Source organism: Onychomys torridus, chromosome 22, assembly GCF_903995425.1.
Source record: "Onychomys torridus chromosome 22, mOncTor1.1, whole genome shotgun sequence".
In the NCBI taxonomy this organism is placed as follows: domain Eukaryota; kingdom Metazoa; phylum Chordata; class Mammalia; order Rodentia; family Cricetidae; genus Onychomys; species Onychomys torridus.
In genome coordinates, this window is record NC_050464.1 from 25,216,135 (window position 1) to 25,232,996 (window position 16,862).

Here is a 16,862-nt window from a genome sequence, read left to right on the forward strand (position 1 = left end):
CCTTGGGCTAGTGGACCAGAACTTCTGTGTGGGACTCAGGTGACTGCCCCTTACTCGAACAGGGCAATGGGCTCAAATGGCCCATTCTTCATACATCTTCCCCCATCTGATGGAGTATTCAATGCTCCATACTAGTGGTTTTCTGCTGCTCAAAATTAGCTCTTCTCCATGGTGGCTTTACAGTGGAATCTTGAGAAGAATGCTTTGAACACTGAGTTCATGGCCATCATATATCCCAGACTAAAGAGCTAACCTACAATCTGTGGAGACAAGACCCTCCCTCTCAGTATTTGTCTGAAAACATTGGGTGTTGTCAATGTATAGCTTGTCTTCTAAAGTGTCTCCTGAACACCAGGTTTGTCTATGGTGTAGACACATTTCCATATGTTAATCCTAAGCCAGAATACTTTATGATGGGGCTGTTTATAAACTGTTCCACATTTACTGATTGCTGTGCTGAATAATTGATTGGATTATTATAAGGTTGAGCATGATATATATATATATATATATATATATATATATATATATTAATCTTCTCTTTTACATACAGTGGTAAATTGCTGCTGAACTTGTAGCAGGAATGACAGGACAGATGGGCTACAGCACAGACCACACTCCTGAGCAGAACATGTTGATGGGGATTTGGACCATTGAGGAAGTTCCTCTGGTCTACCAGGCAAGGACATGGCTAAAGAAAGTGCTTAGAATGATTCCTTTTAGTGGCTTTGAAGTAGGCTCTTTGTCCTGTTTCTAAGAATATTGTTTTAGTCATTGGCCCTTTGTGGGGCTCCTCCCACTGTAGACCCTTCCACTGGCTCCATCTAATGATGACTGTCAGGATTGCATTTCCAGTCACACCTATGGTCCAGGATAATCTTATCTCAGGACCTTCAATTTACTGCAAAGTCACTTCTGCCATATAAAATGGCAGTGATGGACTCTACAGGTAAGGACATTGGCAATTTTATTGCCCCTTGATTAAGAGAAGTAGTGGAGAGATGGCCAGCCCAGGGAGGTTGAATTCACCTTCTGTCTGTTTGCGTTGAAATCTGATGTCCCTAAGAGTGTGGTCTCCCTGGGAGCAGAAGCCTTTCCCAGTGTGCTCACTTGGCACCATGGACAGCATCCACAACAGAGTGTGGGTCACAGGTGGCTTCTCCAGTTCTTGTCTGTGACCCACAGTTGGGAAGGAGGTCGGAATTCAAAGTCACACATTGAGAAATTGATCTTTAGCCTCCCATCTCAGACCCCCACAGGCACTAAATGGAGCTTATGTCAGGCTTGATACCCAGTTTCAAATGCAAGCTATCCCCTCCAATGTCTTGGCTATAGCTTCATATACATATAGCCTTAAACCCTTGGCATAGTGATCTGGATTAATCACTGATAGGATAGCCGCATATAGCTGTGCATGTCACCATTGCAGTTCAAGCAGATACTGCACTACAGGAACAATGCCACTTGGAGTTCAATGTGTCCTATGCACACCATATCTGGAGGTCTGACAGGCACTCAAAACATAGTCCTAATTAAGAGACATTGTATAGTGTGCAAATCTGGGGCCTTCAGAGTTCTATGTTCCTTTCCAGTTGCTATATTACAGAAAGCAACTTAGAGGAGAAAGGGATTATTTCAGCTTATAATTGCAGGTTTACAGCACATCATTTTGGAGACGTTAAGGCAAGAGCTTAAAAAAGCCAGGCACATTGCATCCAAAGTCAGAAGCAGAAAGTAATGAATGCACACATGCTTGCTTGCTTGCTAGTGCACTGCTCTATTTCTCCATTCCCATACAGTTAAGGACCCCATGCCTAGGGAATGGGGCTGCCCACAATGGACTGGGTCTTCCCACATTGATTAACTTAATGAATCCAATCTCCCACAGACATGCCCATAAGCCATCCCAGGGTAGACAGCCTCTCATTGAGACTCCCTTTCCAGTGATTCTAGGTGGTGTTAAGTTGATAATTAAAGCTAACTATCACAGGAGTTAAGTCTGATGCACCCTAATTAGTGCCATAATCAGGATTCTCTACTGGGTACATTTTGTTCTGAAGTCCATCCTGTCAACTGCAACACTGAGCAGTTGATGTCTGTAGATGTCAAAGATGGGCCATGAGGCTGGAGAGAAATGAAAGGACACTTCCGTTTCCTTCTCATGCTACTGGAAATGAACACACACAACTTGCTGGATGAGATAAAGCAAATCCCCCTCCCTTGTGGCTTCATGGGATTTTTAGTAAATAACCCATCATATCCCAAACCGAAAAGGCAACGTTGACTTGAAGTTTATCTTTAATTATATTTAAATCATAAAGCCTAACTGAATGTATTGACATTTATACCAAGAAATTAATTGACATTCCATTAACCCCAACCAGCAAATTAATTCTCCAGCCTCAGACCTGGGGCACTAGAAGCCTGAAGCACAATTATGTATTGATCATGGGCGGTGGCATGACAGTCTCACATGAAGGTTTAAAGAAACAGAAACCTTTTTTTTTGTAGGAGGAATTACCTATATACATATTTGAATTAATTTTATTACAGGATAATAAAACATCTGAGCCTGTGAGCACTCCCATTTGTCATGTCAGATGGGAGCTGAGAAAACCATTAGTAGATTTAGCGCTGGTCATCACTATCAATTAATAACCCCTCTTTGAATTTTCATGCGAACATAAGAGCTTTTTTAGTCCAGCAATTCAATTCAATGACATGCTTAAAGAGATTGAGGATAGAGAACAATAATGTCTGTAGGTCTTTTATTTCAGTGTGGCACTCATACTGTAGAATGTATACATGCCTGAAAGCCTGAAATACCAGGTATGCTTTGGCTATTGGGTGCAGGTGTGTGTGTGTGTGTGTGTGTGTGTGTGTGTGTGTGTGTGTGTGTATGCATGTGTGTGATACATCTTGAATTTCCTGCTGAGGATGTCACAAAGCCATGGTGAGGCCTTCCCACATCCAAGCACCAAGATATTCAAGATGCTTGTAAAGATGCTTTAACCTCCCTTCACACTCGCCATCCTTTGACCTGCCTGGAGACATGCTGCTTTGATGGAGTGTGAAGAAATTCTGCTCAGTTTATTTCAACTTAAAAACAATCAATAACTGTAGTGGGGTCTGGGAAGCAGAGTCCCCAGACATAGTAGTGGAAATGGTTCCCATTAAAATTTTGTGATGGGAAAATCTTATAATGCACACATTCATAAACTCCTGCTAGAATGCTGACAGTGTCTTCACACAAAGTTGGGCCATCACAGACTCTTCTTAAATCCCCAAGAAGAGAGGTTCAGACATTCAGGAAGTGATAGCCTATCATTGGCTTGCTTACATTTCTTGCCACTTCCACTGAGTTTGTGATTCCTGCACAAATTGCACTGAGGGCCAAAGCTTCATCCCAAATGCTGGGTATCCGAGGTTCCTGCTTCACCAGATAAGATGTGGTCTCGAACAGTCTGCAGCCCTGGAAATGATACTAATGTGTCTGTGGCATACAGATTAGATTTCTTTCTTTCTTTTTTTGGGGGGGAAAAAACCTCCCAACAAAGAGAAATGTATAAAAATAAAATATCTCTCTATCTCCAAGTGAATATGTTTAAGAAAATGTCACGAAGTGGAGATGAGAGATTTAGTGTTATTTTCTCCCTCTGTTTGTCTTCTGTAGTGATTCCAGCTCAAGTGGAAAATGCCTTCCCATTGGGAGTGGAGGAGGCTCTCCAAAGATGTCAAGGGCACTCACTGCTTTTAGATAGAATTTTGCCTTTTGCAAACAGCTGATTTCCCATCCCCCACCTTTGCTCTCAATCAATCTCAATCAATCAATCAATCAATCAATCCCCCCCCTCTCTCTTTCTCTTCCTCCACTTTGGAACATGGGAAAGCCATTTTGAGCTATGTATTAACAGGTGAACTACACCATGAAAGATTGCTTAAGTCAATCCAGGTAGAGCAGAGGTGGAAATACAATTAAAATAGGAACAAAAGAGGTCAGATTGAGAACTTGCCTTTTAATAAATGAAACTTAAAACCTAGGAGGTGAGGTTATTTCATCTCAAATACACTGATCATATAATTGGAATGTTGCGCTTGTTCTTAAAGACCAATGTGAACATTGCCTAAGTAGGAGAGGTTTGCTCTTGCAAAGAAAACCCCTTCCATTTAGAACCATTTTGAATGAGTAGCAGTGTTGCTGTGTAAACTTTACTTGGGTAGATTTGAACAAATCTATACACCCTAGATAAGGAACCCCAAACAGAACAAATAAGCAACTGCATTCAAGCCTAGCTGAAGTTTAACTGGGGTAACCCACACAAGTAAGGGTGAGGGGTAACTTACAGGAACATGAATGAGGGGTTACTTATAGAAGCATGGAGGAAGGGTTACTCACAGGAGCATGGGTGAAGGATTGCTCACAGGAGCACAGGTAACTGATGGACTGCTATTGCACCAAAGCAACGCTCCCTCTTGCCAGCAATAGCTACCTGCTTGTGTATTCTCTATGCAGTGTTGGTCCATGTGAGCCCTCCATTGTGTCACCAAATGTCAATGGTCCAAATCTTGTGTGGGTCTTCTCAAAGAAACCACAGCTGCTGAGGGTTCAAGAAGGCATGGACCATGTCCTATCCAGAGGACAGCATCTCACAGCATACATCTCTGTCACATTTTTTTCTGGGACTTCTGCTTCCTACTTTGAGATGATGTCATGAGTCGCAAAGGATCAAACTGGTCAGACTTTGTGTTGATTTTCACCTTTTAACACTGCCATTTCTCAACTTGTCAGTCATTTTGTGTATCAGTCATGGAATACAGGCAAGTCCTCATCTGGAGACTTGGCCATACCCTAGGTCAAGGCTGGCTGTGTCTTTGTTCATCCTGGTTAACTGGGGTTGATGCTCTGCATGCCAGTACCAGGCTTGAGATGACAGAAGTAGGAAGAATTCTGGTACTTGAGCAAGACTCCCCCACTTTGATGAACATTCTAAGGTTCTGCAGAGATTCTTGTGAAACCCATAACTCATCTGAAAGGATGTCCCTTTGTCTTCTTTTATTTTTTTTCCCTTTCTACTGAAACTTGGTCTATTGCTCCATTTCAGTTGAGATCCTTTTGTACTTTTTAGTACCTTAAAAACAAAAAAGCCTGGTATATGCATTCTCACCCTAATGGCAGCCTTTATAATAGGGCCTGCCTAAGCAAACTTGTATCATTCCATTTCTCTTGTTGTTCCAATCCAGAATAGCCCCGGGTCAACTCTTACATATGAACTTCCTCATTAGCAGTGGGGAGAAGTACTTGACTACTTCATGTTCTCTTCTAGAGAAGTATCTGAGTAATGAAGAAAATACCATTTTAATATTTTTAAAGGTTATTAATTTGTCATTTTTTTCTCATGATAAAGACCAGGAGTTGGCAAGCTTTTCCTGTAAGGGGTGAGATAGCATTAGCAATATGCCAAGTTTTGTAGACCATGCATGCTCTATGGTACATAATCTTTGTTGTTGTTTTTTTCAAAAATTAACAATCTAAGGCTTCATTTTTAGCTCAAAAATACTGTTGCATAAGCAAGCCATGACTCATAGGTGATGGGCTAGCCATAGTTGGCTGCTTGAGGGTGGTTTTAAAGACTTGCATGGCCTTCCTACCAACCACTGACCCGCACCTTCTGCCCCTGTTAGTCCCAGGATTCTTGAGGATTCCAGTCACACCTCAGAAGTTGCCTTAGTTTCCACTGTACCATCTTGTTCTCTGCACACACAAACCCTGGCCCATGAGTTCCCCCTTTTTAGAGAGCTATCTATCTGTCTGTCCATCCATCCATCCATCCATCCATCCATCCATCCATCCATCCATCCATTTATCTATCCGTCTGTCTGTCTATCTCTCCTCCATATCTATGCTTCATAGACACCTCAGCCCAGGCTTTTCCATTTGAGACTGCTCTGGACCTCCCTGGCCACACACTGTTCCCCTGGGAGGCTGTTGTCTCAGCAATCCCTTAGGCTTCTCATCCACTCTTATAGCTGTAGGGATCTGCTTATTAGGATGATGTTTTACTTGATGTCTTCCTCCACCAAAGGCTAAATGCCTGTGGATTCTGCTTCTGCAGTAAGTCCTTTGGATTGGTGGCTGATACCTTGAGTAGAGGTAATACTAATGGATACTCATGCTGTGGCCAATGTTTGGACTAGCAAGGGCTACATCGGCATAAAGTTTGGGAATCAGTGTAAACCCATCTCAGGAGCTACTATAAGGCTGCTAATTGATTATAACCTTCCATTGATAACTCTAGAATCTAAGTCTCTAAGTCTCAACAACAGAAGACTACAACAACAATGAGAATTTCAGAACTAATATTGCTGACTGACGAGTGACTAGTGGTAGACTAAGGGACATAATAGGACTTGAGGAAACAGTCCATTGTAGCTGAATCTCTCCGCCCGGACTCTCTCTTCCAGAATGACTCTGGTCACAAGAGAGTTCATGAGATGACAAATTTATAGTGACAAAAAAATCTCATTATAAAGTACATACATTAAAAGAGTTGTGCATATTTTACTTACTCATAAAAGGTCTTGTACTGAAAATGGTAATGAATAAGTTAGGGAAAAAAGTGCCAGTAATGGAAAACTTTAATAGCATGATAATGTCCAAGGAGAAACAATTTGTTTGAGTAATATCCCCATTTTAATCTTGAGAATGAGACATGAAAGAGGATACAGTAAAGGAGGACAATGGTCCTTCTATGTGGGAGACATCTAGTCGCTCGTGTCTGCATCAGATGCAAATTTCCCAAATGCCACTGCAGGTGAGGACCACAGTGATGTGAGGAGTCCTTCTAAAGTGGAGCTGAGCTTAGAGGGAGGCCCCCCATGCCTGTTTCTAAAGAACATTTATTAATGGCCCTTGATTTCTGTCCAATTTTGTTTTTGATTATTTTCATGAAACATTGACCAAAAGTGATCCAGAGAGGAAAGCATTTTTACTAGGCTGCACCTTTGATCACAGACCATCACTGAGAGAAGTCAGGGCAGGAACCTGGGGGTGAGAACGAAAGCAGAGACCATGGAGGAGTGCTTCCTACTGGCTTGCTCCCCATGGCTTACTCAGCCTGCTTTCTTACAAGGTCCAGGACCACCAGCCCAGGGATGGCACCAACCACAGTGGGTTGGGCCCTCTCATATCAAGAAAATATGGGGGGCTGGAGAGATGGCTCAGTGGTTAAGAGCATTAGCTGTTCTTCTAGAGGTCCTGAGTTCAATTCTCAGCAACCACATGGTGGCTCTCAACCACCTATAATGAGATTGGGTGCCCTCTTATGGATTGCATACATGCAGACAGAACACTGTATACATAATAAATACATTTTAAAAAATGTGTCACAGGCTTGTCCATAGGCCAGTTTGGTAGGGACATTTTCTCAGTTGAGGTCCTTTCTTCCTAGATGACCCTGGGCTGTGTCAAATTGACAAAAAACACCTAAATTTAGGATTCCTATCCTAAATAGGACGATATCCTCCTTATTTTGAAAATTAATTCATTTTCCATAGGAGAGCCAATAAGATAAGGAATTATTAGTGTATGAATGTGTGAAGAAGTGTTTGTGACAATCCACTGAGGGCTTTAGGAGGGATGATCCAGCCCAAGACAGTGGCCCTCCCCACAAAGTGTAGCTACCACAAGGAGTGCTCAACTATAAGTGTTGCCCTCCCTTCGACTCCTCTAGGGACAAGGGGTGGATCATCCAACCTCAGCACCCACAGTCTCTGCTAAATGGTGAGGTCCCAGAAAATAACCCTCCCCCCAAAAAATTCACATCTTGTAAACTGGCTCTCAAAACTCCCAAAGAATTATCCTAGTTATTTTTCTCATTCCTGAGAGGTTTATCATGACTCCTTGTCTCAGGGACTACAGTCTGTTATGGAGGGGAAGGCTTGTGGCAGGTGCCTGTGTTCTAAATGGTTCAGATCCTGGCTAATCAAGAAGCAAAGGCCAGAAGTAGAGATCACCATCGAGGCCCACCCCTCGTGGCTAGTTTCGATCCCTAGCCCTCACCTCTGAAGTTTCCACAGCCTCCCTAGGCAGTGCCACTTGCTAAGGACCAAATGTCTGGAAAGCCAGACACAGATCATTAGCAATAAAAGCATCTAAAGCCTATGGTTCAGGCACAGGGCAACAACAGAATGGATGGGGGGATCTGTGATCCACCGTTTCTAACCTAATATCACACATCTTGCACTTGGGTGACCTTTTAGAAAGTGAATGGAAAGGGGTACTGGGAATATATCTCAAAGGATTTCCTAAGAAAAGAGTCACTCATGTCCTAGACCAGTCTCCCTCCCCTTCACCTCTGGCTTTATTTTTGTTTCTTAAAATTTCACCAATTCATACTTCAGAGAGCCATCTGGAGCAGCTTAAGTTGGGAGTGGAATTTCACTCTCTGTCTCCCCCACCCACGTCACCATGCTACCACAGCACTCACACACACCCTGGAAGCCAGTCGCCCATGTGGGGGTGGCTGCAGAGTGAAGTTGGCTCGCTAGAATGCTTCTTAAAGCCATACCATAATATGTTGGTTTCTAATCTATAATAAAGAAAAACAAATACAGATATTATTAAGATGTGTTGACTAGTGTCTTGGTTAAATAGTCAGCTTGACACACCTAGAGTCACCTGGGAGCAGGGAATGTAAACTAAGGAATTGTCTTCATCAGATTAGTCTTTGGTCATGTCTGTGTGAAACTGTCTTGATTGATTATTGACATGGAATGGCCAAACCCTCTGTTGAGGCACCATCCCTAGGGAGGTGGTCCTGGGCTGTATAAGAATGCTAGCTGAAGCTAACATGGAGGACCCAAAGAGGGGCGCATGGATTGTCCTAGGAAGGGGAAATAAAGGGTAGAGGATGGGGAATGAGAACATAAGGGAACGGGATGATCGAGCTGTAACAGGGATGGAGTGGGAGAGCACTGAAAGACATACCATGATAGAGGGAGACATCATGGGGATAGGAAGAAACTGGGTGCTAGGCAAGTTCCCAGGAATCCCCAAGGATGACCCCAGCTTAGACTACTAGCAATAGTGGAGAGGGTGCTTGAACTGGCTTGAACCCCAGTAATCAGATTGATGAATACCCTAACTGTCATCATAGAGCCTTTCTCTAGTAACTGATGGAAGCAGATACAGAGATCCACAGCCAAACACCAGGCTGAGCACAAGGAATTCAGTTGAAGAAAGAGAAGAGGGATTCTATGAGCAAGGGCATCAAGATCATGATGGGAAAATCTATAGAGAGAACCCAACCACTGAGAACTCATGAAATTTAGACCAACAGTTGTGGAGCCTGCATGGGACTGGACTAGGTCCTCTGTATAGTGAGACAGTTGTGGAGCCTGATCTGTTTAAGGGGCTCCCTGGCAGTAGGATCAGAATCCATCCCTGGTGCACCAGGGTGCTTTTTGGAACCCACAACCTATGATGGGACACCTTGCACAGCTTTGAGGCAGGGGGAGGGGCTTGGACCTGCCTCTACTAAATGTGCCTCCCTATGGGAGGCCTTACCTTCTTGTAGGAGGGAATGGGGGATAGGCTGGCAGAGAGAGGCTGAAGGGGTGGGAGGAGGGAAAAAGGAGAATCTTTGATTGGTATGTAAAATGAATTAAAAAATTCTTAATAAAAAAGCTATGTATTATTGTATATCAGGAGAATTATAATATGCTTTAGAACTTTACCTTCAAAAATAGACTGAACAGAATAAACTCACTAAAGAATAGCATCAAAGATGACTAGTACTCGCCAATAAAACACTTGCCTTGTTGAAAAAAAAACCAAAAAGACTACTAGCTGAACATAATCTCAAGAGCAAGCCAGCAACCTACATTCCTTCATGGGCTCTGCTTCAGTTCCTGTTTGAATTGCTGCCCTGACTTCCCTCAGTGATGGACTGTGTGACCTTGCCATGTAAGCGAAGTAAACCAGTTCCTCCCCAATTTGCTTTTGTTCAGAGTGTTTTAGCAGAACAGCAGAAAGGAGACTGGGAGACTTAGTAACTTGAGCTCTCAGTTATTCATATTGCTCCCGCTCAAGGGTCGATGTCTATGTGGTCTTTGATCTCTCCCAATGCGACGTGTGGATAAAGCATTCACAGCTCATGCTCCAGTTTCCATGCCTCCACTTTGATTTACGGAAACATCACAGGACTCGGAGAGTCGGCAGAGGACCCTGAAGGCAAAGTTGATTTCAAAGTGTCTTGAAACAAATCTCTCTCTCTCTCTCTCTCTCTCTCTCTCTCTCTCTCTCTCTCTCTCTCTCTCCCTCTCTCTCTCTGTTGTGGCTTGTGGAGTATATTTGAAGGGTCTGTGACGCAGCTTCAGTTGTCAATGTGGCATGCCAGGGAAGCAGAAACCTCATTTGAGGAATTGCCTCCATCATACTGGCACGTGGGCAAGTCTGTGGAGGCATTCTATCAATTTCAGTTGGCTGTGGAAGGGCCCAGCCTTCTTAGGGTGGACCACCCTTGGGCTGGTTGTCCTAGGCTGTGTAAGAAAAGCAGGTTGAGCAAGCCATCGGGAGCAAGCCAGTAAGCAGCACTCCTCCATATCCTCAGCTTCAATTCTTACCCTGATTTCCCTCTGTGATGGACTGTGACCTGTAAGCCAAATAAAGCCTTCACTCTCCACATTGCTTTTAGACAGTGTTTGATCTCAGCAAGTGAAAAGCAAATGAGGACAGCTGGATTATTGATCGTTCTTTCCTTCCTCCTCTTTGTGATTTGATGTGTTGTATTGATACCTTCCCCTCCATCCATCTGTTCCTCTCATGAGACACTAGTATGTCCTGTGTTCTCACAGAGAAACTGTCATCTTCCTGTGTCTATAATATTCCTTTATGGATGGTCTGCCAGGCTTCCTTGATTGGCATCCATTTCTCTGACTTCTGCTCGTCCTACAGTGGTCATATTTCTCCCCCGATTTTACAAGGTATAGCAACTGTGGTTATTTTAGTGATTGAAACATATTGTTTATTCCATGCTTTCCTGGCTTTTAGGGTTGTTGGTAAGACATCTGGTATTATTCTAATGTTTCTGCCTTTGTATGTGAGTGGTGATTTGTCCACTGCGGCTGTCAGTGCTGTTTGTGTTTTCCATTGGATTTTTCTGTCTTGTACTGTGATGTGTCATGGAGTGCTTCTTCTCAACATATCTGTTTGGCTTCCCAATATCTCCTGTGCTTACATGTCCATCTCTTCCTCAAAGTTCGGGAAACTTGTAACATGAATTGTTAGAGGGTCTTATTAATAAAAACAAACCCAAAGCCAGGTATTGGGATGAACGCTGAATGATCAGAGAAGCAGAACAAGCCACAGCCACCTCACCTCACCAGTTCCACAGCTGATTCTGTTTCCTCAGACTGGAAGCCTCTGAGTCCTCATCCAAATGGATCTCAGCTGAACTGCTGCCAAAAGCCTAAAAGCTTAACCAGGTCTAGTTCCTGGTTTTCACGCCTTATATATCTTTCTTCTTTCTGCGATCACTTCCTGGGATTCAAGGCGTGAGTCACCATTACCTGGCTGTTTCCAGTGTGGCTTTGAACTCACAGATTAAAGGTGTGTGTGCCACCATTTTCTGGCCTCTATGTCTAGTGGCTGTTCTGCTCTCTGACCCCAGATAAGTTTATTAGGGTACACAATATTTTGGGGAACACAATATCACCACAGGAACTCTCAGCTCTAATGTAATCAAATTAATTATCTAAGCCCTTTAGACTTTGTTCTATCCTTTCTCTACCTCAGGAATTCTTATTTTGGTTTCTTGAATGTTTCTAAGAGTTCTCGCACACTTTTGTTGTCCTTGGTGTTGACTTTTCTTTCTTGTATATGTCTACGCACTGTCTCAGCCTTGTCCACCAGTCCTGAAATCCATTCCTCTGACTGTGGTTGTCTGTGTCCAGTGCTTTCCATTGTCTTTTCTTTTAATTTTATTGATTGATTCTTTCATTTCCAGATTTTTTTTTTTTTTTGGTTTTTTGAGACAGAGTTTCTCTGTGTAGCTTTGTGCCTTTCCTGGAACTCGCTTTGGAGACCAGGCTGGCCTTGAACTCACAGAGATCCTCCTGGCTCTGCCTCCCGAGTGCTGGGATTAAAAGTGTGTGCCACCATTTCCAGAATTTGTGTGGTTCTATTCCAGGGTCTTGATTTACAGGCTGATTTTTTCCTCTGTATGTTCAAATCCTCATTCCAAGGTACTGAGCATTTCACCCACACTGATCACTTTCGTGTCTGGGTCCTGAGTGGATTTTCTTTCTTCATTCTACTACTCATTAGAGTCTTCTGGTGGTGCTTGATTAGTTTTGAAAGCAAGACTCTGATGTCTTTGCCTGGAATTTCAACTATCTTATCATCTCTGTGTTCTGGTGTTGAGATGTTAGCTTGTGAGATACCAATGTGCATTGCTAGTTCCTGGCTTTTGTTCACTTTGGATGACTTATTCAGTTGTTAGGATACATGTGTTCTTCAGGACATAGTTTATCTTTTATTAATTGTGTTCTTCTTTCTTTGTTTTATTTTATTTTATTTTTTTCAATGGTGGGGATTGAACCCAGAGCCTTACACTTTCTAGGCAAGGACTCTGCCACTGAGCCAAAGCCCCCACTTCCTTTTGTTTCCTTTTCTGTGAGTCTCATGATGGGTCACCTTGTCTTTGTGTGGATTTGGGTTGGAGGTAGAGCTGACTGCAGTAGCGCATACACAGTGGGTTGACTGTGGTCCCAGGAATAACAGCAGCATAGGAAGACACGTGTGACCTCTGCCTGCATACTCTAGAATGTTCAGATACAGTATCACTGGGGTTCCTATTGCAAACAAAACAACAACGACAAAAAGCCCACAACAATTTGGTTTTAGATACTTTTTAGCGCTAATGGTCTCAATATTTAAGTAGTGAAGTAAAAAAGGAATGGGCAAGAGAGAAAGAAGAGGTATAATCAGAATGAGAGGACAGTGTGTGGTTAGGTACATAATGAGTCGCAAGAAGAATATTGTGTATTGGATGAAGAGGAAGAAAGAGAAAACAGTACAAGTTTTTCTAGTGAGATACAAATTAAAACACAATGAACAACCAAAAGCCAGAAGTGGACATTCTATGAACCCCCCAAATTAGTTTGAATTAAAATGATAAGTGCTGGAGAGAGGGGTTGGTGGGTAAAGCACTTGTTGCCAAGGCTTACAACCTGATTAATGGAAGGAGAGAAACCAACCCCTGCACTTCCATTGACTTCCACATGTATGTGGTAGCATGCACGCGCATGTGCGTGCATGTGCATGCACACACACAAATAAATATATGCAATTCAAATATAATAAGTAAACAAACAAAAATCAAACAATAAAAGTTAAATGGATAATAAAATAGCTAGGCTTGGTGGTATTCATCTTTACATCTAGTATTCAGAAGGCAGAGGCAGGTGGATCTCTGAGTTTGATGCCAGCCTGGTATACATAGAGAGTTCCAGGCTGTTCAGGGCTGCACAGTAAGATCCTGTCTATAAGGAATTATAACAGAAGATAGTGTACCCTCAGTCTGTACCACTTCCTGCTAGGGAGATGCGCTTTCTCAGCCACTGACAGGGTGAGGCTGCAGGTATCAGGCTTTAAGTCAGAGACACCTCCGGCCATCATTCCCTGCCTGATTTCCTCAGGTTGCAAACTACACCCCATCTCTGGTGCTTTGGGTGGGGGGATGGGGAGGAATCTGAGCAGCACAGGGCTTCCTGTACCTGAGTCTCTGAGGGAATGTGGAAGAGCCGCTGTGTTTGTCCTTTCCGATCTATTAGATTAACTGTAGCACACCCCACCACATACTTCCCAGGCTCCTGTAAGAGTTCATGAGGGTGGGTGTTAGGGAGGTGGAGGGTGCTGAGAGGAAACCGCCCTGGTCACCTTTCTGCTGCTGTTACTTCTGTGTGTGCTGCTGAGCATCTATGGTGTCCATCAGTCCCGAGTTCTGCTTACACTTCCACCAACCCTGGTTTCCTTCCTGTCCAGGCGATGGGCTATGCACTTTGGATCTCCCTACTTTGGACTACTCTATCTGTCTTCTAGTACTGTGTCTATAGTCTACTGTGCTCTGCCCCCTCCCCACCCCCAACCTCATCCCCCAAAACATTGAATTCAGCTTCTGATTTGAGTTTCCAGCATCCAAACTGCCAGGCTCTCATGATAGCTGGTACCCGCTGTTCTTGAATACATGCTTTGAGCAGGGCCCAAGACGGTAAGAGTATCTTGGCATGGAATGGTGCAGGGGGTGGGGTGGGATGTGAGTGCCTTCCTCTGCCTCCCCTGTTTCTGTTCTCTGTGGGTCTTTTTCTTGTTTCTTGTATTGGTGGCTTTTATCTTGGCTTTTGTTTATTCAATCTCATGATCTCCAATCAGCCATCTTAACCTTGTGTGTTCATGGTGGCTCTTTCTGAGCTTCCAAGTGAGAGATTGCATGTTGGGTGCTGTCATCGACATGGTTTCATAAACTGGCCCTCTATGAAAAAGCACCGTGGATGATAATAGCGAATGTTGGTGTTCAAATGCACCTTTGGGAAGATAGAGTCGCTAGATACATATCTGTTGGCTAATGTTACTTTAAGAGCCTCTCTCAGATAACCCTCTGAGTTCTCACCTACACTTCCTTCATCTTCTTCCCAAGAAAGGCTGGCATGAAACCATTTTCTTTCTCACCTGTCACCTAGAAGAGCAGGCATTGCACTAGAAAGAAATTTTGAAAAGGCGAAAGGAGCCAGTGAATGAAAGTAGCCAAAGGCTGTTAAAATAGTTCTGGTCATCGAGCATGGATCCATTTCCAGAGATGTACTTATGGGAACTAAGATGTCTAGAACTAGCATCTGTCACAGCCACTCCCGTCTCTGGGTGATAGCTGATGACGTACGTCTCTGTGTTTATCAGTGGTGAGCTGATCCCTGAGCCCACACTCTTGTCTGTACAAAATGCTGCCTTACCATCAGTAGAACAAGAGGCCATGGCATCCTTAAAATTATCTGCCTCCGACTGAATGGGCTGTGGCTTTGAGCTAAGACCAACATAGACAGTGCAAAGGTTTCTGGAAATTGGAGAAAGAGCCATTCTTGGTGGAAAATGGGTCAGAGAGTGTTTAGATAGTGTTTAGGACAGCTACTGTCCTGGGGATGCTGAGTAGCTCAAAAGAAGGAACTACCCTTAAATGATGATGTCAGAGCCCTGACAAGGGCTGGCAAGCATGGTGGCTTGTCCTTAAATTGCTCAAGGCTTGGAGCACCCGAGCACAGGTGCCGGTGAAAATCCACACCGACCCAGGTGAGTTCCGCCTCTCAGTCACTCACCTCTGTTTTCCTTCATTCCTACTCCATAGTGTGGAGGATGCCTCCTACGAAGTCATGCAGATTGACATCGAGATTGAAGGACCCAGTGACCCACCCACCACACAGCTTGTCACGTGGCAGGTTGAATACCCAGGAGACATCACATCTGACTTGGGGGTGTCCAAGATCTATGTGAACCAGAAGGACTTGATTGGGGTCATACCACTGGCAATGGTAAGAGAGCCCTTGGGGAACTGGGAACGGGAAGGCTCCATGCTGCAATCCAAGCTTAGGGGTCAAGGATGTCAGTCAGGGTGGGCCAAGAATGGGAGCATGAAGCTCACTGCCAATAGCCCACCTTAAATATGCTAACTGATATTCCTTAAGTTGCATTTATAAAATGTAGTCCAGTTGGTAGTTATGAGACCATCTTTATATGACTATTATGGATTATGGGATGAACGTGTATGATATAATGTGGATTACTTAAGGATTTCAAATGTATGTAACTGTCCAGAGCACTTGGTTTAAGTGTGTATGTCATCCTGAGATGCAGAGAAGGCTGGACTCTCTATTCAACATCACAATGACTTAAACACTGCCCCAAGGAACCAAGAGAACAGGTTTAGAAAGGTAATGGGGTATCCCTGCAAGAAGTCCTTATCTCCAGGAGAGAAGAATGGGGTTCAAGGAATCACTCATCTTGGTTCTGAGAGTCTAGTGTCTTCCAATGGCATTAGCCACCTTCCTGTAAGGTAGAAAAACACAACTCAGTTCTGGTCTTCATTTACAAGTCATTTCTATTTTGCTTTCTATTCCTATGATAAATACCAGGACCAAAGGCAACTTGAGGAGGAAAGGGTTTATTTTACTTATAGCTTACAGTCCTTCACCAAGGGAGTTCAGGGCAGGAGCTCAAGGCAGGAACCTGGAGGCAGGAACTGAAACAAAGGCCATGGAGGAATATTTCTTACTCTCTTATTCCTCATGGCTTGTTTAGCCTGCTTTCTTATATCACCCAGGACTACCTGCCCAGGGGTAGCACCACTCAGGGGTAGTGGAACAGACCCTCCTACATCAATCATCAATCAAGAAAATGGCCCTTAGACATGCCCACCAGGCCAATCTGATAGAGACATTTTCTCAATTGAGATTCCCTTTTCTCAAAAGACTCTAGCTCACATCCAGTTGAAAAAAAAAAGAAACTAACCAGCACAGCATACAAACATATATTACTTGATCCTCAACTCCCTTTTCTCTAGAGGGTAGATGAAAATCATAGCAAGTAGTTAGTTGAGAGAATGAAATAGTCACTGGGCCCAGGACTGGAACTCAGTGGTAGAATGCTTACCTGGCATGTGCCAGGGCAGATTTCAATTGCCAACCCAACAAAACTTAAGCTAAATAAATAAATAAGTAACCCATGGGTCCATACGAGAACTCCAGCCTCTTGTAGACATATAGTAAATATTAGCTACTATTATGGTTGTTCTGTTATTGACAGCAGGGTACAAAGG

General features: G+C 43.6%; 1 protein-coding gene across 2 annotated transcripts in view; it reads left to right on the forward strand.

Annotated features, from left to right (window-relative positions):
* The window catches only part of Tmem132d (transmembrane protein 132D), a 627,566-nt gene that overhangs the window by 422,204 nt on the left and 188,500 nt on the right, over positions 1 to 16,862 (forward strand). For both annotated transcript variants that reach the window (XM_036172409.1, XM_036172408.1), the window contains one exon: positions 15,396 to 15,579. In XM_036172409.1, coding sequence (XP_036028302.1) covers positions 15,396 to 15,579 — 184 coding nt within the window. The remainder of the gene's footprint in view (positions 1 to 15,395; positions 15,580 to 16,862) is intronic.